This window comes from Aptenodytes forsteri, unplaced genomic scaffold, assembly GCF_000699145.1.
Source record: "Aptenodytes forsteri isolate BGI_AS27 unplaced genomic scaffold, ASM69914v1 Scaffold374, whole genome shotgun sequence".
In the NCBI taxonomy this organism is placed as follows: Eukaryota; Metazoa; Chordata; class Aves; order Sphenisciformes; family Spheniscidae; genus Aptenodytes; species Aptenodytes forsteri.
The window spans coordinates 393,815-416,543 of record NW_008795678.1 but is presented as its reverse complement, the minus strand read 5'-3'; the positions used below and the strand labels follow the sequence as shown (position 1 = coordinate 416,543).

The 22,729-nt window shown below is 38.9% G+C and overlaps 1 protein-coding gene across 1 annotated transcript in view; it reads left to right on the top strand.

Annotated features, from left to right (window-relative positions):
- Nucleotides 1–22,729, top strand: part of PREX1 (phosphatidylinositol-3,4,5-trisphosphate dependent Rac exchange factor 1) — a gene marked incomplete at its 5' end in the record, with an annotated part of 112,475 nt that overhangs the window by 49,586 nt on the left and 40,160 nt on the right. Inside the window, 6 exon segments of the mRNA XM_019472963.1 lie at nucleotides 3,270–3,370; nucleotides 7,052–7,155; nucleotides 7,858–7,907; nucleotides 14,986–15,061; nucleotides 20,547–20,619; nucleotides 21,964–22,106. Of these exon segments, the coding sequence (XP_019328508.1) occupies nucleotides 3,270–3,370; nucleotides 7,052–7,155; nucleotides 7,858–7,907; nucleotides 14,986–15,061; nucleotides 20,547–20,619; nucleotides 21,964–22,106 (547 nt within the window).

The following is a 22,729-nucleotide window of genomic DNA, read 5'->3' as shown; positions in this document are numbered from 1 at the left end:
GATCTTGTTTGATTCAAACTGAAACCTTTAAGCTCTGATTTTGGAGGCATGATATAGCATTTCCTATTTTCCATGCAACAAGAAGTACCAGATCAGAAACTTAGGTTCTTCCAGTGCTGATATATATGAGTCTGTTGTGGATTCCCTGATAGTTTGCTTAGCCTCAAGTCTTACCTGGGATTTCCTGCTGCTCCTTTTTCTTTTAAAATGTCTGTTTTCTTACATGCTCCACAATCTGTCCTGCTCATTGCCCTCAGTTTGCTTGGCAGCCACCTGACACTCGGGTAGTGGGGATTTGACCTAACTTTGCCAATGGGTAACTGAGCCCAGACTGAGATACCTACAGGTATCCTGATTTCTGACAAAAGCATTATTTCTGCTAATGTTCCAGCCTTCCCCATAGAAAATAACTCTGCTGATATCTTTTCAACAGTCACTTGTTGGTACAGTCCTGGGCAACTCAGTTGCGTGCAACTCAATCGATACAATCCAGTCATGACTCGCAGACTTTTCATATCATTCCTGGGGCTTCCCCTGAACAATGCATATTGGCTGTGACCTATTCATTTTTTCAGATATTCCTGCCTAGGGGAGTCACTAATAACTGTGCTGAGATGTACTTAGTGGTTTTCTGCTACGTGCAGCTGAGAGTAACACTCAGGCCGCAAAAAATAATTTTGCTCTTGGCCTTTGGATATCACATAGCATCTAATAATTCAAGAGATAAAATGTATTTGCAGAAAAAAACCCATGAACTAATCCTAATATCTTCAGAAATATCACCTGCATTTATTTATAAGGCTGTTTATTGAACTTAACTTCAGCAACCGACTTGCTTGAGTGCAAATCCATTTTCCTAAGCCCTCTTCAGGTGTACTGGTATTTAGGCATGTGACTAGTGATACAACGGGAAAGATGTGTGCTAGTGCCAATATATGTAAATGATATGCTTGCCATGCTTCTTTTCAGTACTGCACTAAATGGATTGCAAAACCTTGAACTGTATTGAGCTTGTAATAGAGAGGATCTGTTAACCTCAGGAGATTCCAAACGTATCTGATCAGATTGCACAAACCTGGTCGTGTTGGATTTTCCTGTGTATTTCTTGAGTAGAAACCCAGCTGTTCCAAGTCCCTTAATTTCAGAGGTATAGTTGGGGGATGGTGTCCTGACTTGCATGCCAGATGAGAACTGAGCATAGCAGCACTGGGAAGTGAGGATACTCCCAGTTATACTGGAGAACTGCTTAGGACAAGATGAAGAAACAAATCAAGCTTTGCCATCCACTTTTAGAGTTGATGCTTTTTTAGCCACAGTCCAGCATGTGCCTAAAAACCCTCTTGGAATATTTCTGGATCACGCACTTTTCAGACTTCAGAGCAAACAATTACTGATTTTGCTTATGAATCAAATGCCACAGAAGTCTTGAAGTAGCTCTTAAGAAAACCATCCCATGGTTGTGAAGCTTCAGGGCTGTAAGAGTAGCATTCAGTTATTTTCCTTTTTCAGCTCACAATTTCAAACTTTAAGAAGACTGCCTTACATTTACTATCCAAATAAACTCCAGGGACAGAGTTCCAAACAGAAGAAGCAGGAAAGCTGACAGGGTAGTATTGTTCCGCTAAACTTTTATGTAACTGTTTAAGTGCTGTAAACTGCCATAGATCCATTGCACTTGATGGAAAAAATTATAGCAACTGGGCATCTACCCTGGGTACTTAACATGATTACAGTCATTGGCCAGCATGTCTGTGATGGGGCACTCCACAGAGTGTATGTCTTGTATTCTCAGTAATGGGTGTGGAGGATCATTCTTACTTCTCCTCCCTCTGCAGTTTATATTCTGTTTCACCTTTTAAATACTTCTAGAAACAGTTCAGAATCAGTGGGAAATTGAGCTTTTCTTAGAAGACAGAGAAGGTAGAGAGTCTGACTCATCACTACAGTACTCTGGCTTTAGGAGTTTTACAAAACTGCTGGTTTCCATGGGATTCCCCTGGCATAGGTGAATAGATTCTGCTGCTTTTTCTACACTGTGACAGTTACACAGTAGCCCCTCAGCAAAGCGAAGTTTTCAGTTGTTGTTGTTATTCTAAAGGCAAAATGTGAATACTACCTACAGCTCAGATGAGTCAGCTCTGATAAACATGAAGAGACTAAAAATACTTCATTCAGAGCCCACAAGTGGAGGCATGGATACTGGTTTTAATAAGCAGCAACCCTCTGCACATTGGAAAGCACCCAAGTGGTTTATTGAACTCAGATTTCCCATATGTCGCTCTACTTTCATATATTCTTTTTGTTCCTCTCTATGAATTTAACACATTTCTAGTATAATCACTAATTAACCTGGCAAACAACTGAGCCCCCTAGGGCTTTCGCAGTGCTGTATTCATTAGGCTTGCAATGTCTGTTTTTCTGTACTTACTGTTTCTAATTGAGTAACATCCTACATATCTATCCATTTTTGGCTTTTATTCTGCCCATATGTGCAGCTCTGCCCCTCACCAGAGAGAGGTTTTGTTTCATGCTGCACGAGCAGACAGACTTAGCACCTTTTGTCTATAAATTAGAAGCATCATTTATGGATCTGCCAGGCACCAACTCCAGTAAATGACCTTAAATTAACTTATCAGTGGGACTTGTGCTCTCTCTTACTGCTCTGTGCTTGAATTGAGTAGGTTGAACCTTCTGTCCTAAGTCCTATGGTGATTCCACTAAAACCATTGCAATTACACCGCTGGGGGCGGGGGGGCGGGCTGGGCCGGGCCAGAAATCAGACCCAATGAAGAAAGGTGAGCATATGTAACTAAGTCAGACCACGAACACTGTTTGGAGGGATAACTTGGATAGAAGTAGACGTTTTCTCTACTGTCCAACTTGTTTTTAAGGTCATCAGTTAATCTTGCTTTCCTTTTCCCCCTTGGATGTCTGGATTGCTCAGTAAAATAAGGATTTGCAGCATCTTTATAGATCCAGCCAGGTCTTCTTTCCTTTTGTGTGCATGCTAATTATGATGAGCTAAGGGGGATGAGCTAAGGGGAATGGTGGGAAAAGTCTCAGGTAGGAGATCTGGATCTTCTGCAGAGCATTTCCTCCAGAAATGTAGGAAATAGAGCCACCTAGTAGAGGTATCATCACTTACAACAGTTTTCACACTTGCTTTAAGGAGAGAGTCTCCTGTGGTTGGCTGATGACTTGCAGAGGCATGTGTCTGTTTGTATTCAGGGCAAAAAAGCTAATTGTTTCTGTTCTGCTTCCCTTTGCAGTGAGTTTGTATCATGGCTCACAGAGATTGGAGAGATAAGCAAACCAGAGGAAGGGGTCAACCTGGGACAGGCACTATTGGAAAATGGAATCATTCATCATGGTGAGTGCTCCATGCCATAAAGAGATGTCAGATTTCAGTAATGCTCTGGAAATGAGGGTGGAAAACTGACTGCAGCTGTTCACATGATGTTCAAATACTTTCCTGTACCATACTCATCAAATCCTCAAAATGTTTAATGGCTTTTGGGATTAATGAGTGGGCAAATTTATGTCATGAAACAGGACTTGTTGGGTATCCCGAAAGTGTTTATGCCTGCAGTTGCTTGATTTCTCTGCAACATCTTTGTTGCGGACTATATCAGGTGTATATTCCTTTGTACTTTGTGTGTTTGAAAATCTATAGTGATCAATAAATAAATTTCCATATGAGACATCAGCCATACAGAGGATAGTCGAGCAGTACTCTTTTAGAATGGGGCACAGGTACGAACAGAGTGAGGGGCTCCAGATGATGGGTCATTCTTTCTAATGAGACTGCTTGTCATAAAGAAAAGAGATGATGGAGGGTTTGTTGTGGGATTTGGTCTTTCCAGCTCATTTGGCAAGAATGTCTCTCTTTAAAATAGTGATGCACCATATTTCTTCATCACACCCAGCAGATGACCTTGAAGTGTTATGATGAGGGGTATTTTAGAAGAGTAGGGTAGTGCATACAGAAGTGTTGCATGACCAAAGTAGCACAAGATGCTTGTTTGAAAATTTTCTGTGCTATCTGCATTTCTACTAAAATAAGGTCTTTCTCCAGATTACATCCTTTAAATCCAGGTTTGTCCTGCTGTTCCCTATTACTTTCATATTATGTTATGCAGACAGAGCAACATAGACCTATTCTAGTTAAACAGCAAATGCCCTAATTTCAACTTTCAGGTGAGTTTAGCTGCAAAATGCACATCAAAGGAATAAGGTATATAGGTCTTAAGTCACCAGTGGTCTACATTTCCATACAGTCTCTTGGAAACCAATTTAAATAGGGGAGCCATTTAATTAGGCTAGTCTTGCTTTAATCTCTTGGTAACTCAGCTCCACAAACTTGTCTTTGAGGTGACTGTAACACTGTTAAGAAATGATGTCTGTTACTTTCTTTTAATTAACACATAGAGAAATTTAATATGAGCAGTACCATAATCTTTCATGCACATACACTTCCACCCCCAGTTACCAAGACATACTTTCAGGCACATTCAGACTTTGAAGGGCTTTGAGCATGAGCTCAAAAGCACTGAACGTTTTTGAGTACTTGGCCCTAACTGTGACTTTGGAGAACTGAAACACTCTGGCTCCAATGTGTAGGGATCCTCCTTTGGATGAAGAATGCTCTTTTGCACTCACACCTTTACCTGCCTACATTCTGAATGTGTCCGCTTGCACTGTTGATGCAAAAATCTTTCCTGAGACGTCTTATTTCATGATGACTGTTTACCTTGCCATAATTTCATACTTTGACACTTTCAGCATTGTCCTTTTACTCTAAACACAAATTTACAGCTCAGAGAAAGTCGTGCTGTTATATCTACTGCTCCCCTTATTCAAATGCCCTGCATAAGATGCATCTGGTTTGGTTTTAATGTTACCTTTAGTTAGAGTTCCTGATGTTAGCGTCTCCAATGACAGTTATTGCTAGACATTGGAAGGTATTTGCAATGCTGCATTTACTTAAGGAAATATCCCTTGAGATTTTGATAAATCATTAGACATGAAAGTATCCCATTATGTGTCTCCTAATGTAGCGAGAACTTAAAACGTAAGCACCATAATGAAGCCCTTACCCCTATTCTACATTAGCCAATATCTTTTATCTTTTGTTTTCACTTGGCATAACATTACTGTCAGGTGAAAGCTGTTGATCTCTCAGCCTGCCTGAGAAGCAGGGCCAGAGAAGATTGCTAAATGCTGAGCTCTGTGCTAAGTGCTGAGCTCTGTGTGTTTTATCACTCAATTTCCTCTGTATCTGCTTTAATTCTGTCTATTTTATCTGGGACTGCTGATGTGGAAGTTCTGGTACCCGTCACAGAGAGCAGAAGTGATCAGAACCTGATCTGCTCTGTACCAGACACAAAAGATGCTTTCTGCAGACTCGGTTCTCAATTGGATTTAGAAATACAAAATCCAGAGTGTGCAAACACTCAAAGAAGTCAATAGCTTACACAGCTTAGAGATTCCACTGTATACAAAAGGATATACACCAGATCCTGCAAATTTTGTTTTACTCTGAAATTAAGGAAAAATACCACCAAAAGCCAGAATCTTCATTAAATATTCATAGAAAAGGTTGTCCTGTGTAAGGTGGGAAGGTCTTAAGAATGTCTGGTCTCTGCCTTCTAAACAATTATCCTGCCCACTCTGCAAGGGGCAGACTAAATCTCAATCTGAGTCCTGGTACTTCTGAGTCTGCCTAACCCAGTTTTATTGTCTTTAGTCATCCAGTACAATCAGTTTTCTCAAGTTAATCAAACTCAGGCTAAGGTGCATCTTAAATAGTGTAAATCCATATTTTCTCTCAGTTCATCAAATGCTGTGCCTACACTGTGAAATACTGCATCCAAAATATTCAAGGGTGCTCTAGCACAAAGATCTGGCCATGGTTTTGTTACATTGGCAAAGGCAGGAAAGATTACAGTGACTAAGCTACCCCAGCTTATCTGCTGTCTGCTTTGCTTGCTCTTCTCTAGATTTCCTCCTCCTTCTCTACATAGTTGTAACTGGTCTCCATTAAATTAAGCTGTGAACAATGGCATTTCTATACTACGTATTGTAAAATCTGGAAGAGACACTATTATTATTTTGAATTTGAACAGTCATTAGCGCTTTTTACTTGTAATTACCACTTATTTACTAATCTGTGAAACAAATAATTTCTACTAGTTACTAAATTACTATCTTCAGCATGAGGGTTTCCCACCTCCATGTTCTGTTGAAATAGTTTACCTTAGAATAGAAACAGGATAAACCTACGTATAATTGGATATAGACTTCAACCCTCTTCCCGTATGGTGCATCGGATAAATCTGTTTGAAACTGGGTACGGTTTTTAATTCTTTTCTGATTTTGGCCAATGCTTCTTTTGAAATGGTTCCTTATCACACTGAAACATCTTTTGTGTCCTTGTCTTTAAAGCCTATCAGTATATAGCATTACCCAATAAGATTTTAACTGCCCTACTGTGGAATGGCTATTCTGGGTGAAAAAGCAGTCTCTCAAAAGTACTATTTAATTTTTAGAAGGAGCTCACTAGTAAATACAAGAACCATGGTAGAAGAATACCTCTAACAGCTGTAGTTCCTCCCACCAGCCTGCTTTTGCTTTTGGAGTTGCAGAGCTTTAGGCAACTGCAAAAATGACTTCAGTGCTGTGATAACTGTTGTGGGAATTTGCAGGCACTTTGTTCAAAACTTATCAATAAAAGTCAGACGGTCCAAATTACCTTCACAAGAACTGTTTCCGAAGCCTTACATAAATTGAATCTGGGTACAAGGAAGACATTTCAATTTTACTGGAGCTGCAGTATTTTAGAAAACTGCTTTTGTTGGTGGAGCTATTCAGAAGTGCACATAAGCATATATATATATATACACACACAATAAGGGGAAATTTGAAGAGCTGAGTCCTCTCTTCAGAAAATGATAGATACCAGCAAATCCTTAGGTGTATACGTACCGACTGGCCTATGAAGAACATGGCAGGGGAGAAAAGACTAACTTTAATTATCATACTGGTGTTTTAGTTTCAGATAAGCACCAATTTAAGAATGAGCAGGTGATGTACAGATTTCGCTATGATGATGGAACGTACAAGCCAAGAAGTGAATTGGAAGACATCATGTCCAAGGTTTGTATTATCATTCTTAGTTGGAACCTTATGATTTGCATCAAAAGAGTTTGCTCTACCTCTGAATGTCATTGACCTGTTATATAGGAGATCCCTAATGCCGTTTATTGTATTAAGCTATCCATCCTAATGCCATAGGAGACATTCACTCTAGGGAGAAGAAGCACAGCTTAGCAATAAATAACAATACGGTTGTGACTGCACCCAAGACTGCTGATTACAATCCTAATGTAGTAACAAAAGGTCTTAAAAGAAAACAGTAGGCCATAATACAGCATGTCTGCTGAAAATCTGGGCATTATGGTTCAGGGAGATAGAAGAGATCAATATTTAAGTGCTGTTTTTGATAATTGTATGTCATGATTTCTGTTGATCCCATATCTGCCCATATACCTTTTAATAAATTGGATTTCTTCTTATGGATATCAGTTCATGGGTTAATTTTGAGGAAGGATTAATGGAGAAAATGTTGGAATAGAGGTGATTTAGAGATAAAAGAACAGATTTTTTGGCTTCTGGAGGCAGGGAAAGAAGAAAGAATGTTTCACAGAGAGGATAAGGTAACTGTTTTGAAAAACAGTTAATCAATAGATAATTCCAGCTGAGTAGAGACATCAGTGCCCAGGTTTTGCTAGCTTTAGCTGGTCAGTGTTTCTTTGCAAAGGAAAAAGCTGATAATACCATGCATCTTTCCTTCTTCAGGGTGTGAGGCTCTACTGCCGACTACACTGCCTATATACTCCAGTGGTAAAGTAAGTTCACCTTCATGATCCCCTTGTTATGTATTATCTGGCTTTGTTAAAAGGATGACACATTACTATTGAAATCTTTCTTCTTTCTCATTATAAACAGTAATTTTCTGCATTTTCTTGGCTCTTTTCTCTACCCTTCTATCTCCACAGTTTAGATTTGTAGTTGTGCTTCTGCTGGAGGATGTTGGAACTGGGTTCTGGGAGAGTGAAAGGCTAGTGTTACCGTCTTCGTGACATTTGCTTCCTCTATCAGATCATGAGAGAGCTGTTAGCATGACACAAGTTTGTTTACTCTGGCATTTTCTGTGAGTTAAAGTAGGTGTGATTAATAAGTGACTGCTGATTCAGGGCAGATTGTGCAGTGTGATTGTAGCTGCTGTATTATTTGGGTTGTAGAAAATGTAAACAGATGCTAAAGTGATGTAAACAGATTCCAATGTGATGCTAGGATTCTTTCATTCAAAGCACCCTAAACAAACAAAAACCAATCTGAAGTGGAATAAAACCTGAAGCTGTGATTTGAAAAAACCCTGAAAATTTTGGGTGGAATCTTCAGAACTTAGCTCTGTATAAATAAATGCTAAAGAATTGAGATAATCTGCAAGTGCTAGTTAACTCTCTTCCCAGATCCCAGGAGGTGATTTTCAGATGTTGTTGCCTTACTGTGACATCAGATGAACATTTCTGGCCTATAATGGAAAACACCCTGAGCCATGTAGGTGTTCTGTTTAGGTGTTTATGATTGAAAATTAGGCATTTTCACTTAGGAGAACTTCATTTTTACATACAAAAAACTGATGAGGAAGAAAAAAACCTCTGGTGGGCATGGCTGGGGTCCCAAATGCAATAAAACTGACCTCTTGTCCCTGAGTTGTACAACAGATGTTTCACTGAGAGATGTCATCGTCATGCTAGAAGGAGCAGCAAAGGTAGTTACAGTTCATCAGTCATAAATTTGCCTAATTAGATCTCTGTTTTTTCCCCAGAATAGCCATTCTACAATAACACAGATTTCAGTTAGCCTAAAGGGTATGGAGGGAGCAGGAAAACATGATGCAGCCCTTGGTAGGCAAAATGGTTATGTGTATGCATGTGTGTATTTGCACATACACATTTTATCCCTTAAGATGGCAATTCACATGCAGAGTAGGCAATAATGGTAAGTGAAGCTGAAAAAATTTCACTGACCTCAGGGTACCCACAAACTGAAAGGGATGTAGTCTTATGCTTTAGGGAATCAACAAGGACAAAGTAACTACCATAGGCCTGTCTTGTGGTGTTTTATCAGTGGGCTATTTTTGTAATAGAATCCCAGCTGGAGAATATTCTAATATCAGGATTAATCTGTGTTAGACACACATTAGTCTAAACTGTGTATGACCAGTGAAAAATAGCAGACTGTCAGAAGTTTTAGGAACCTTCTGGATAGACTTAACGTTCTTAGTGTGTTCAGGCTCTTCTTCCCACCATTCTCTGTCCTACTCACTCTTCCTTTTATCTCCCTGTTAGAAAACTGAATCTCCTATGCTGTCATCCTTTCATGTCGTCTTATCATGTCTTTTTGCCTCTGACAAGCCTAATGTTAACCTAAAGGAGCTGGGTTTTAGCCAAGCTAGTTGTGCAAAGCCTATTACTTTCAGCTGTGCCTTCGGACCACTGCTTTATCTGGCATCTTCAGACTGCTGGTTCTGCAATCATGCTAGCAAGGTTGATGAGGCCTTACTTTTGTGGTGCAACCTTCCTTCTAGAAAATCGGCAAAACTGCTTAGAGTAGCAGGTGCATGTGCCAAGAGGATCTGGAGGAATCGTAAAGTTCAAAATTCAATTATTTTGACAACCTTGGAACATAATTTTGCTTAGTTGTCTTCCCTGGAAACCTGGGAGTTTCCATGTAGCCTTTGCCTTTATAATCTTCTTTAAGTAAACTGACACTAATGTACTTTGAGGATAAGATGATATACCCCACTGGAAACAAAGCATGCTACTTTGGGGGATGATACATAAAAAGTAAAACATTTTGAAAAATCTTAGATGTAGAGAAGGTTCTGAATATGTCTCTGATCTACTTCGGGGAAGTTGTGAGGGTGGGAGAACTTGCTCACACATACATATGTGATGGACAATACTTCAGTGTGTAGATGGGCTAGACGCTGTGAAGAACATTATATTCCTCTAGTTTCTGTGAGGCAGCAAGGTTCTGCCAAAATTTCAGTGGTTCCTACATCTATATTTGACTATTCACCTGCAGCTCATGGTTATGGATAACATTCTATGATTCATGCTCTACTCTTGTTCAGGCTAGATTGAAATGGGGAGAAAAGTCAGTGAACTAATGTTGAAATATTTATCCTGACAAGCATTTAGCTACAAGCAGTAAAAGACTGGGCCTTGGACCAAGATCCTGATGCCAGCTTATTCAAAACTCTAGCTCTGTGTCAGCATCTGTATTAAAATGTTGGGAGTTGCTTCTCACAATCTGGAAACCCCTACTCATTAGTACTCAATATTTTAATGCTTTGCTATATTGTTCTGACATTTCAAAAGCACATTTTCTCAAGATAAGAGTGTGAGAGGGAAAAACTGCCCAGAAAACTCCCACAGTTTTGTGCTGGGTTTAGCACATTACTGGAAGACAAGTCGAAAAATGTGTGTAAGCATTATGAGGAAAGCTTTTGTTCTGAGGACACATATTTCTGGAAATGCTGTCATGTTTTTGTTTTTGTTTTTTTCCAAGTTCTGAAAGTCCTGCTTCCCTTTCTAATTTCTCACACCCTGCATTCTGCAAACACGCAGGCATTTCTGATGCATTTATTTACAAAAGCCAGTCACAACGTATTTGTATCTGTAGATGATTAGGAAAAGAAAAACATGAGTAGGATGAATTTTAGATGGTGGTTTGATTTTAGATTTTTAGAAAAAAGGAAATACCACATGGTGTGGTGCTAATGAAAGAGGTTGATTTGACAGAACTGAAGAATAAAAAAAGTCTTCTCTTGAGCTGCTGTATAGATACATCCGGACTGTAAAACAGCCACAGTTTTACACTGTTGGCCGCAGCCAACAGTGAAAGTTTCCTTCCACAGTCATGCCAGTGGACCTCAAGCTTGAAATAGAAGGACCACCTCCAAGGGTGAGAGAGGAATTAATTCTTCATAGCCATTCAGCATTTGGCCTCTCTACTGAGACTCTCAACAAGAGGGAGCCAATTAATGCAAATTAATTGTGGTAATGGCTTTTGTGATGTGGAACTAGGAACTGGATCAAGACCACCAAACTTATTTCACGTGGGCCAGTAAACAGCCTTACAATGGAAAGAGCTTTTCATTCTCTCATGAGCTGGATTAAATCCAGTGACCTGGAGGTGAAAGGTGTTAGAGCCCAATGTCCTCAGCCACATAGTCCTCTTATACTTGTATCAAAATTCTTTAGAAGTATTTTATGAAAGACTAAAAACATCAATTATCTACATGGCTCTGAGAAGAAGAATGGAAGAAAACTGCTAAATGCAGCAAGTTACAATAGGGTTTCTTTTGCTTATTTCAGGAACGGTGCTGCTGTCTACAAGGGCTGTGTGTGAGATGGTGCAAGTTGTGTTACAAGACCTAAATACAACACGTCTTTTTTTATTTACAATGCCTGAAATTATCTAATGCCATAACAGAACACTGTGTACTCTATTTGTATCTGGCTACTTTGTGATATTTTGCTAAAGGAAGTAAAATCTGAACAGGTGCGGAGAATCAGGAAAACCTCTCAACAGAGTAGGCTAAAAGGTGCTTAATTCAGTGAGCCTAAGAAAAAGGGGGCACAGAGGGAATATGTAGGGTCATCGTCTATGAATACACTGATGGGTAAACACTAGAGAAGAACTATTTAAGCTTATAGATGGGTCTGGCACTGAGCCAATAAACGTAAACTGGACATGAATGGATTTAGGATGGAAACCAGAAGGTGTCTGCCAGCCAGAAGAATGTGATTTTCAGCAGGACCGATGGTGGCAATATTCTAACCTGAGTTAAAGAAGCAGCTCAGTACATCTGTAAAAAGGATGTCCTGGTTGCCTCTGGCAGGAATATGAGCTCTCTGAAGATGGCTTGAAACAACATGTAGAGAAATTTGAAATAACGCTGCTCTGTATTGGTCTGAAATATCTTCCTAATTCAAGTTGTTAGAAAAGTTTAAAAACTAGTCTTTTCTTCTAGAGAAAAAGGATATCTGCTTCCTATTCTTTGTCTTATTTATTTGTGGCTGGGAGTCTCTCTTTTTTTTCCATCTATAATTCTTCTTTCCTCAACTTCATAATAGTAGGTCACAATAGTATATGTAGGTTTAGAGTGTAAAAGAAACGTTTACCTTTTTGTCCCAGACTGCTGGTTCTGCAATCATGCTAGCAAGGTTGATGAGGCCTTACTTTTGTGGTGCAACCTTCCTTCTAGAAAATCGGCAAAACTGCTTAGAGTAGCAGGTGCATGTGCCAAGAGGATCTGGAGGAATCGTAAAGTTCAAAATTCAATTATTTTGACAACCTTGGAACATAATTTTGCTTAGTTGTCTTCCCTGGAAACCTGGGAGTTTCCATGTAGCCTTTGCCTTTATAATCTTCTTTAAGTAAACTGACACTAATGTACTTTGAGGATAAGATGATATACCCCACTGGAAACAAAGCATGCTACTTTGGGGGATGATACATAAAAAGTAAAACATTTTGAAAAATCTTAGATGTAGAGAAGGTTCTGAATATGTCTCTGATCTACTTCGGGGAAGTTGTGAGGGTGGGAGAACTTGCTCACACATACATATGTGATGGACAATACTTCAGTGTGTAGATGGGCTAGACGCTGTGAAGAACATTATATTCCTCTAGTTTCTGTGAGGCAGCAAGGTTCTGCCAAAATTTCAGTGGTTCCTACATCTATATTTGACTATTCACCTGCAGCTCATGGTTATGGATAACATTCTATGATTCATGCTCTACTCTTGTTCAGGCTAGATTGAAATGGGGAGAAAAGTCAGTGAACTAATGTTGAAATATTTATCCTGACAAGCATTTAGCTACAAGCAGTAAAAGACTGGGCCTTGGACCAAGATCCTGATGCCAGCTTATTCAAAACTCTAGCTCTGTGTCAGCATCTGTATTAAAATGTTGGGAGTTGCTTCTCACAATCTGGAAACCCCTACTCATTAGTACTCAATATTTTAATGCTTTGCTATATTGTTCTGACATTTCAAAAGCACATTTTCTCAAGATAAGAGTGTGAGAGGGAAAAACTGCCCAGAAAACTCCCACAGTTTTGTGCTGGGTTTAGCACATTACTGGAAGACAAGTCGAAAAATGTGTGTAAGCATTATGAGGAAAGCTTTTGTTCTGAGGACACATATTTCTGGAAATGCTGTCATGTTTTTGTTTTTGTTTTTTTCCAAGTTCTGAAAGTCCTGCTTCCCTTTCTAATTTCTCACACCCTGCGTTCTGCAAACACGCAGGCATTTCTGATGCATTTATTTACAAAAGCCAGTCACAACGTATTTGTATCTGTAGATGATTAGGAAAAGAAAAACATGAGTAGGATGAATTTTAGATGGTGGTTTGATTTTAGATTTTTAGAAAAAAGGAAATACCACATGGTGTGGTGCTAATGAAAGAGGTTGATTTGACAGAACTGAAGAATAAAAAAAGTCTTCTCTTGAGCTGCTGTATAGATACATCCGGACTGTAAAACAGCCACAGTTTTACACTGTTGGCCGCAGCCAACAGTGAAAGTTTCCTTCCACAGTCATGCCAGTGGACCTCAAGCTTGAAATAGAAGGACCACCTCCAAGGGTGAGAGAGGAATTAATTCTTCATAGCCATTCAGCATTTGGCCTCTCTACTGAGACTCTCAACAAGAGGGAGCCAATTAATGCAAATTAATTGTGGTAATGGCTTTTGTGATGTGGAACTAGGAACTGGATCAAGACCACCAAACTTATTTCACGTGGGCCAGTAAACAGCCTTACAATGGAAAGAGCTTTTCATTCTCTCATGAGCTGGATTAAATCCAGTGACCTGGAGGTGAAAGGTGTTAGAGCCCAATGTCCTCAGCCACATAGTCCTCTTATACTTGTATCAAAATTCTTTAGAAGTATTTTATGAAAGACTAAAAACATCAATTATCTACATGGCTCTGAGAAGAGGAATGGAAGAAAACTGCTAAATGCAGCAAGTTACAATAGGGTTTCTTTTGCTTATTTCAGGAACGGTGCTGCTGTCTACAAGGGCTGTGTGTGAGATGGTGCAAGTTGTGTTACAAGACCTAAATACAACACGTCTTTTTTTATTTACAATGCCTGAAATTATCTAATGCCATAACAGAACACTGTGTACTCTATTTGTATCTGGCTACTTTGTGATATTTTGCTAAAGGAAGTAAAATCTGAACAGGTGCGGAGAATCAGGAAAACCTCTCAACAGAGTAGGCTAAAAGGTGCTTAATTCAGTGAGCCTAAGAAAAAGGGGGCACAGAGGGAATATGTAGGGTCATCGTCTATGAATACACTGATGGGTAAACACTAGAGAAGAACTATTTAAGCTTATAGATGGGTCTGGCACTGAGCCAATAAACGTAAACTGGACATGAATGGATTTAGGATGGAAACCAGAAGGTGTCTGCCAGCCAGAAGAATGTGATTTTCAGCAGGACCGATGGTGGCAATATTCTAACCTGAGTTAAAGAAGCAGCTCAGTACATCTGTAAAAAGGATGTCCTGGTTGCCTCTGGCAGGAATATGAGCTCTCTGAAGATGGCTTGAAACAACATGTAGAGAAATTTGAAATAACGCTGCTCTGTATTGGTCTGAAATATCTTCCTAATTCAAGTTGTTAGAAAAGTTTAAAAACTAGTCTTTTCTTCTAGAGAAAAAGGATATCTGCTTCCTATTCTTTGTCTTATTTATTTGTGGCTGGGAGTCTCTCTTTTTTTTCCATCTATAATTCTTCTTTCCTCAACTTCATAATAGTAGGTCACAATAGTATATGTAGGTTTAGAGTGTAAAAGAAACGTTTACCTTTTTGTCCTGATTTTCCCTGAATTCTCTTTCTTAGAGACCGCGACTACCACCTAAAGACCTACAAATCAGTAATCCCTGCAAGTAAACTAGTGGATTGGCTTATTGCACAGGTAAGAAAATTTTAAGATACTGCTGTCTGACAAGTAGCTTAATTTTTCAGTTCCGTTTAAAAGTAAATAAAACATGTTTATCTAGAGAACATAATTAAACATATTCTGATTCTTTGAACTTAAATTCTTACGCTTTCTGGTATTATTCATTTGGTGAAAACTTATTATTTGGCAGCATAAAGAAGTCCTTTGTTAGCCCTAGGAGTGGTGAACTGTCTGTTCTCAGGGATCTTTTCTATTTCTTGTGATTTTCTGAAGACATTTAAAGCAATGTCGATCTCATTTAATCTTGTATAGGTGTGATACAATTTTATTGAAAAATGAATCTAGAGTTTTACACCAACAACTACACCATTGTCTTTAGAAATTGTAGTTGCCCCACATTTACCTTGTAATTACAGAGAAGAGCCCGTAGCTTGGGAAATTAAAAATTTAGCTTTGATAGTCTAAAGCAATCTAAAGGGACATTGCGCCGTGTTGCTCACCATCGTGGAGTCAAATGCACATTCTGCTTTTGTCTTAAATGATGGTTTGATTCACAATGACATTGAGTCCTATACTGCCAAAATGACATAAAGGGAAGCTAGTTTGAATGAGAATCAGGCCTCTGACAACCAGGGATGTTGTCCTTCAGAAATGTTTCCTGCAATTGCATTTGACATCCTCCTACGTTAATAAGATTGATATGATTTAAGGTTGTTCTGTGCCAAATAATTGAATGAGAATGGAGTAGTCAATTGTTTTCCTGTTAAGCGCATAGAGGAGAGCAAGGATATTAGTACTGAGATTGTCATATCACTTACATGTGATTTAATGGGGTATTATTCATGGAAACCTGAGGGGAAAAAAAAATCTGCTTTGGCCAAAGAAGAGAGATGTAATCAGGCTAATCCAGCCAATATAATAGTTAATCATAGAGCTGCTGTAGGCAGTAGAAAGACTCAGATAGCGAGGGAAAACATCAGCTCTTGGTCTGGAAAAGGTAGCTCATTTTCTTCCCCATTTTTCTTCATTCTAGTAGGTTAATCTGGCTGTTAGTTCTCCTGTTTACTGAGCTGTACATTAAGGTTGAACCAGAATGTACTAAAGCCAGCTATGGAGATACAGAAGACTGTAATTTATATTGTGTATGTGTGTGCATACATACATGTATACAGATGCAAAGATGAGGGAAATTTCTTCTGTGCTCAGTTAAAGGGCAACATTGTTAAACATGTAAATCACTGTCTGTGACTTAGCCACATAGACAGGAATTCATCTAAATGAATCTTTGCTCGTAGATCCTTACAAATAGTAATTTTCATGGGGGTTTGCTTGGAGTTTTCATACTAGATTGAACTATTTTCTAGCAACCATTCGTACTTTGGCCGTATTAGCTAACAACAGATATTAGTGGGAGCTAATGAACACTCAGCTTTTTGCAGAGTAGTGCATTTATTTAACTGCTCAAATATCTACCTTTCTGTTTAACTTTAGCTATCTGTTCTTGAAAATCTTGGGGATGGTGTCTGGTCTGATAATTACCTGTTACACAAAAATGCTGAGATATATTTATTTCTGTTTCTGACAATCAATTTGCATCATGATTTTTATTTAGAAATGGTGCACAAAAAAAGTGAGGACTATTGTTTCTGTTAGATTTAGTGGCATAGGGATGACTGTCTTGAATGATAGTCTCTCTCATTTCTGTTTGCAATTTAGACTATAAATGCCAGTGGGAGCCCTCCCTAATGAGAAAGCTGTTTTTCATTTCCTTGACCTTTACAAATATTCATAAGACTGAACAGAGCAAAAGAGTAAGAACTTTTTTTATAATGAAAGAAACAGCATCAACTGTGTTTTGTACCCTGATCCTCCTACCTGGAAATTGTTGGCTATTATACTTCTGACAAGAGATAAGTTGGGTCTTCAACGAGGCTTAATCTTGTGTACATTTGAACAGTTGTATTCAAATTTGATATATGTTATTATTCCCTATGTATTGTATGCACTCAGAGCCTGGGACTGGATAGGTATTAAGAGCTCTATTATTAGGTGTGCAGTGCATTTGTGGCTCTGTAGACATCGGGGTCTGCAGGAGCTGAGCATCTCTGACTATCAGGTTTATTAATAAGTGCCCTGTGATATGCTAGCACAGATTATTCACTACGAGGGAGTTTTTGCATGTGGGAGAGGATGGTCAAGGGATTTCCTAATGACTTGGAGATTTAATGCTGAATTTGCTTGATGTCTTTTTATTGTTTATAGTTCTTCACAATAGCTGGACCCTATTGCAGTTACCCCCATAGTACGTCTTAGGCAAATTATGCATGAGACACTAAAATAAAGCATTAAGTATGATGGTGGAGGGAAGCACATATGAGCGTAAGTGCTGACTGGAGGTGGGAGTGTTTATGCCTCTTCTAGAGGCACAAAGTCAAATCCTGGAAAACATAATGCTGTATTAGAGTTCTCCGTAGGCATTACTTTAGTGACCCTTTGAATGTAACAGAGAAACGGTTTCAGCAGTCAGAGCCTGAAAGGAGAAATATCTGATCTATATCCATGGATTTAGACTGAAAGTGTCTGTGAATTATATTATGATCCCTATGCATATTTAGAGGTAATCCTTGAAGGGAAGGGGTTCATTCTTTTATTGATTCTGGACCCTTTGAAATTTCATTTTACAACCTAATGTTTCTCCCACTGCCAGTAGGCTGAGAACAAAGAGGAACACAGACCTCACTTATAGATGTCAGAGCTCTTGTACTTCACAGAATCTTAGGTGCTACTGAGGGTGCACTAAAAGACTACACTGCCACAAAAACAGTACTTTTCTCATCTGGCTGAAGATTTATATCCAGACCTCCAGAAATGATCTGTGATAAAACACTACCAGTTGAATCCCCAGTCCTAAGTCTAAGAAACTTAAAATTGCAATTTTATGAAAAGTAGAATGAAAGTAAAGGGACAAATGCGAAGTAGAAACCTGCTGGTAAGACTCTTTAGGTGTTTTGCTCCAGTGGGTCTCTTATCTCTTTCCATCCATCCATCCGTCCATCCATCCATCTATTCCTTCTTTCTATTGCAGTGTATGTTGCACCTCTGTGCATTGCATTGCCTTAGGCTTCCTTCTCACTTGGAAGGAGCACTTCATAATCTTAAAACTCTCCTTTTCCATGATACCAACAAAATATTTAAAAGTGGTTCGGTTGCTGTTCTTTACTTATCTGTGTTCATCTGCTTTCTTTTCTCCTACATGTGGGTTGTAAACAATCTAGGTCAGAAACCATCTTAATTGCTGGGCTTATACATCTCAAAACAATCAGCCATGGACCATGATTAGGGCTTTAGACATCATATCGTTACCAGAACTAGACAACAACAATAATAATAATAGTAACGGTGGCAGTAGTAATAGTAATAGTAGTAATAATAATAGTGTACTCTGGACATGATTCTTCACTGTGGTACTGACTGTAAACTGTTTCTATAATTCTGCTGACTCAAATTCAGTGATTGTATTTGAATAAACCTGAATTATCTTGTCAAAACTAGTGTATCTAGTTTCACATCCAATTTCTGTATGAAAAAGTTATGAGACACATGTTCTGTCAAGATAGTTGATTGGAAGTCGTTCTTTTTTCTTAAGATTTTTGTTAATGCTTTCATTGTATTTGGACAAATTGCTACATAACATTTAGAAGTACTTACAGGTGAGCTTGAAATGATCTATTTTAAGTTATATTCTGTAATTAGAGAATGCTGTTTTGCTAGGGGAATGTTTTGAGGCCAAGTTAACATAATCAGAAGTAGCAAAGTCTGGTTTAGAGCCTTCCTACACAAAGATTTTGTTGCCTAAAACAAAAGTAGATTACTAAAGGTTAAGAGAGTAACATTAGAAGGCATTTCTCTTCCAGTTTATTTACAGTTGAAAGACTAAATTAGATTTTTACATCCCAACCTCTGTAAAATAAACTACCCATTTATCCCATAAAGTAACAGGAAGTGAGTGTTGAGAATTGTCGCATGACAGGATGTTGAAAATGAGAAAGAACTTACGAAGACTTGAAATTAGTTTATAGTAAACTTCAGGTTTATTAAAGCTCTTTTCTTGGCTTTCCTTGTGTGATTACATAATCATGCAGTTCCTCCAGAACTGCCTTGGTCTTTTTCCTACCAAGACAACAGTATTTAGTTCTTAATTTGTAATTGTCATGCCTTTTTTTTGCTCTCAGAAAGTCTCTTCAGCGAGAGCCAGTAGTGCTGCTGATTGGCAAGAGCTGATCCTGTTTTATCCTGTATTTAAATAGTATCTTTACACCATAGTGATGTTCTTTGCCAGTATTTGCCTGGCAAATAGCTACTGCTCTCCTTAGTAGGGCTTGAAGTAGGACTGATGTTCTGCTGGCAAGATCAGAGGGCTCTTGGTCTGCAAGCTGCTTTGCTTAAAACAAAGTCAGTATGCTACTCTGCAGTTGCTGCTAGAGCTTCAGGATATCTAGTTCTCCAGATGGAGCGGAAAAATGAAAGTGCAATACTTGTGTAGGATACAGCTTCTAATTTACTAGAACTGAAAGTAATATGCTGAAATTGCTCCTCTGCCAAAGCAGCAGGTCCCCTACCTGCTGGAATGAGCCGACCAACTGCTCTTAGTGAGATAGCAGATCCCAGGTTCTCTTGTGCCCGTTTGGGGACTGGGAAGCAGGTAATCTTGCATCAAATGACCAGTGTTAACAATGTTTTTCATCTGGGTAAGACCAATAGTGCCTGCTGATTTTTACCAGCACTATTTAGAACTTATATGTCTGCCTAAAAAGTACGACGAGCGTGTTTGTAAAGTCTTCACTTGTGGCTGAAAATTAGCAGGTAAGTAGAGAAAACTAGGCATTTCTTGTATTTAACTGAATTGTAGATGCAAAACTTAATGCTGCCATTTCAGGTAAATGTAAATTTGCAAGTCACCTTTGGTACCTGTTTTAAAATACCACACTCAAGGCTTCAGGTAGTGAGAAACTGAAGCCTTTGTTCATAGGTCTGCTGTGTAAGAAAAGAATGCCACTGCAGTTTTAACCAGTCTGACCTCGAGTTCACATACACTGGGTTTACTCAGGTTTTTTTCCCTTTGGTTGAATATAGATAAGATCTCTCAACTTCTTTCTCTAAGAATGAGTTTTATTGTCTGTGGCTAGTGGGTCCTGAAGTCGGACACTATGATTGCAAATAAAAAGTCTTTACATTGAGATAATATTATGTCCCTTTGTGGGTTAAACAGCTACTTTCCAGAATCCTGGTCTTTGTCCTCCTAGTTCCTGTAGGACGCAAGAAATGCTGTATATAGGAATGAATGGGATTTGGGCAACAGGGTAGCTATTTTAATTTCTTGCTATTGTTCCCTACAAAGAGTATCCTGCTAATTTCAGAGCCACAAGCTATGCGGTGGGGAAGGGGAATAATTTAGCTTAGGAAGCTGTCTGAGATGTAATATTTATCCTCTTGTTTCTAGGGAGACTGTCAGACTCGGGAGGAAGCTGTCGCACTGGGTGTTGGACTCTGCAATAATGGCTTCATGCATCATGGTAATGCATCAATATTACTTCCCACAGCCAATTAAAGGAGCTCTTACTTCATTCAGATTAGCTGACTGTCTGAAAATCCCTTTTCTATAGGCTGTGCCATACATGCTGACATGTATACAACTGCAGGCATCCCAGCAGGTCGTTCTAAAAAGCAGTCTTCGAGCTTACACGAAATGTTTAAGCCTAGTACCTTCCCAAGTGAATCCCCTTGCTAATAGTTATGATGAGCCCTGAAGCGATTAGACAAGCTAGAAGGGGAATGTTTTTTCACTGCATCTCTTTCAGAGCCATCAGACCAATGCACAAGCCAAGTACTGTCCTGAAATATTACCAAGAAATGTCAGGTACAAAGTAAAATTGCCTAGTTCTTGCCACTTGGACAACAAGCACAACCCTCAGTGCTGAATCTCTGAAGCTTCCAAATCTGAAGTGCCAAGTTGCCAAGTTAGACATCATCCATCCTCAGTGATGCTGCTGCTAAACTGGGAAAGTAAACAAATCATCTGTATCGCTATCAAATAGCACACACAAAGTCCTAAGAGTAAAACATAGTTTGTCCAATGAAACATCCAGTTTTAGTCATAAATAACATTTGCTCTCCATATATTGAATAAGGTTTTTGAGAGCAGATTATTGTAAATAACTAATAGAGAATTTGCACAGTACTTGATAAGAATGTAAGAATAATTGTTTTTCTTTAAAGAATTTGATCTGATTTTTGCCCATGTAAACTTTTGGCATTCATAGCATCCTTTGGCAAGGAGTTCCTTTGCATAAGTACATGTTGAATGAAGAAGTTGTTCCTCAGGTTTTAAAATTGTCACTTGCTGCTTTTATTTAAAGCCCCCAGGTCTTGTATTTGAAAACATGGTAAAGAACTTTGTCATGCCTTCCAGAATTTTATAGATCTCATTTCCCTCTCAATTCCTTTTTAGGTTGAAAAGTCTTAGTCTATTTAGCCATCTCACTTACCTTTAAACAGCCATTTTACTCCTCTTTGCTCCTTTTATAGTTTTACCATATTAATTTTGACATGGGAAAGGAGCATAAGGTATTGAGTAGCATCTTTCTTCCAAGAGGATCTTTGCATTTTATATGCATTCTACATGCCAAGGAGGTCAAACATTATATCATGAGCTACTATGCACTGTGAAGAAAAGTATATCTCTAAAATGCAGTGGTAGCTTAAAAATGTAGAGCTGAATAGCTGACTGATAGGGAAGCATCTGGTCTTTGTTCTGTAAAGACTGGGGAAATGTTTAGGATTTCCTTTAACTTTTTTTTGTTTCTCTCTTTCTTTCTCTGTGTAAATGCATGTATGTATTTCATATATATTATTTCCAGTCCTGGAGAAAAGTGAATTTAAGGATGAATCCTTATATTTCCGCTTTTATGCTGATGAGGAGATGGAAGGCACCAGTTCCAAGAGCAAACAATTACGTAATGACTTCAAGCTTGTGGAAAACATCCTGGGAAAGAGTCTTCTGGTAAGAAATATGTTAAGGCAAACCTTGATGTTTCTGTGAAACTGGTATTGTTTTATACTAGAGGAGAATGAGAAGGAAAATTGTAATAGAGTAGAATTGAAATGGGGAATTGCACCTGTAGCTAGACTTTTCTTCACTGCATAAATACTAATTCTTGAGCTACTTTGCTGTAGAGCTCCAACTTCTGTAGCTCTGACTTTTCTAGCTGGGCAGACCATATAGCTTACTCGTAGCAAGGGAAATCTGTAAGTTGCAGGGTCCCTTCTCTAGCATGTGACCATCCTGCACTACCTGGGAGCTTTGGATTCACAGCTCACACACACATGTGCAAATGCAAGTGAGTTCCTGCCTATTTCTGTTAGGTCTCAAGAAAAGAGGAGACTCGGATATGACCATTTCATCCAGTTCAGAGCCCAATCGCTTTCTATTCCCAAGAAGCCCTTGAGAGAGTCTGGAAGTGAGCTGGGAGCTGGAGATGTTGTCTTAGCAAGCATCATACGTTTCTTGAGTTCGCTGAGCAGGCACCACAGTGCTGGTGTGGTAGAGGAGAAAGTAATGGGCACTACTATCTTGGGAGAGGTCTGCCATCAAGTTTAAACACAGTTTAAACACCCTTATATGTG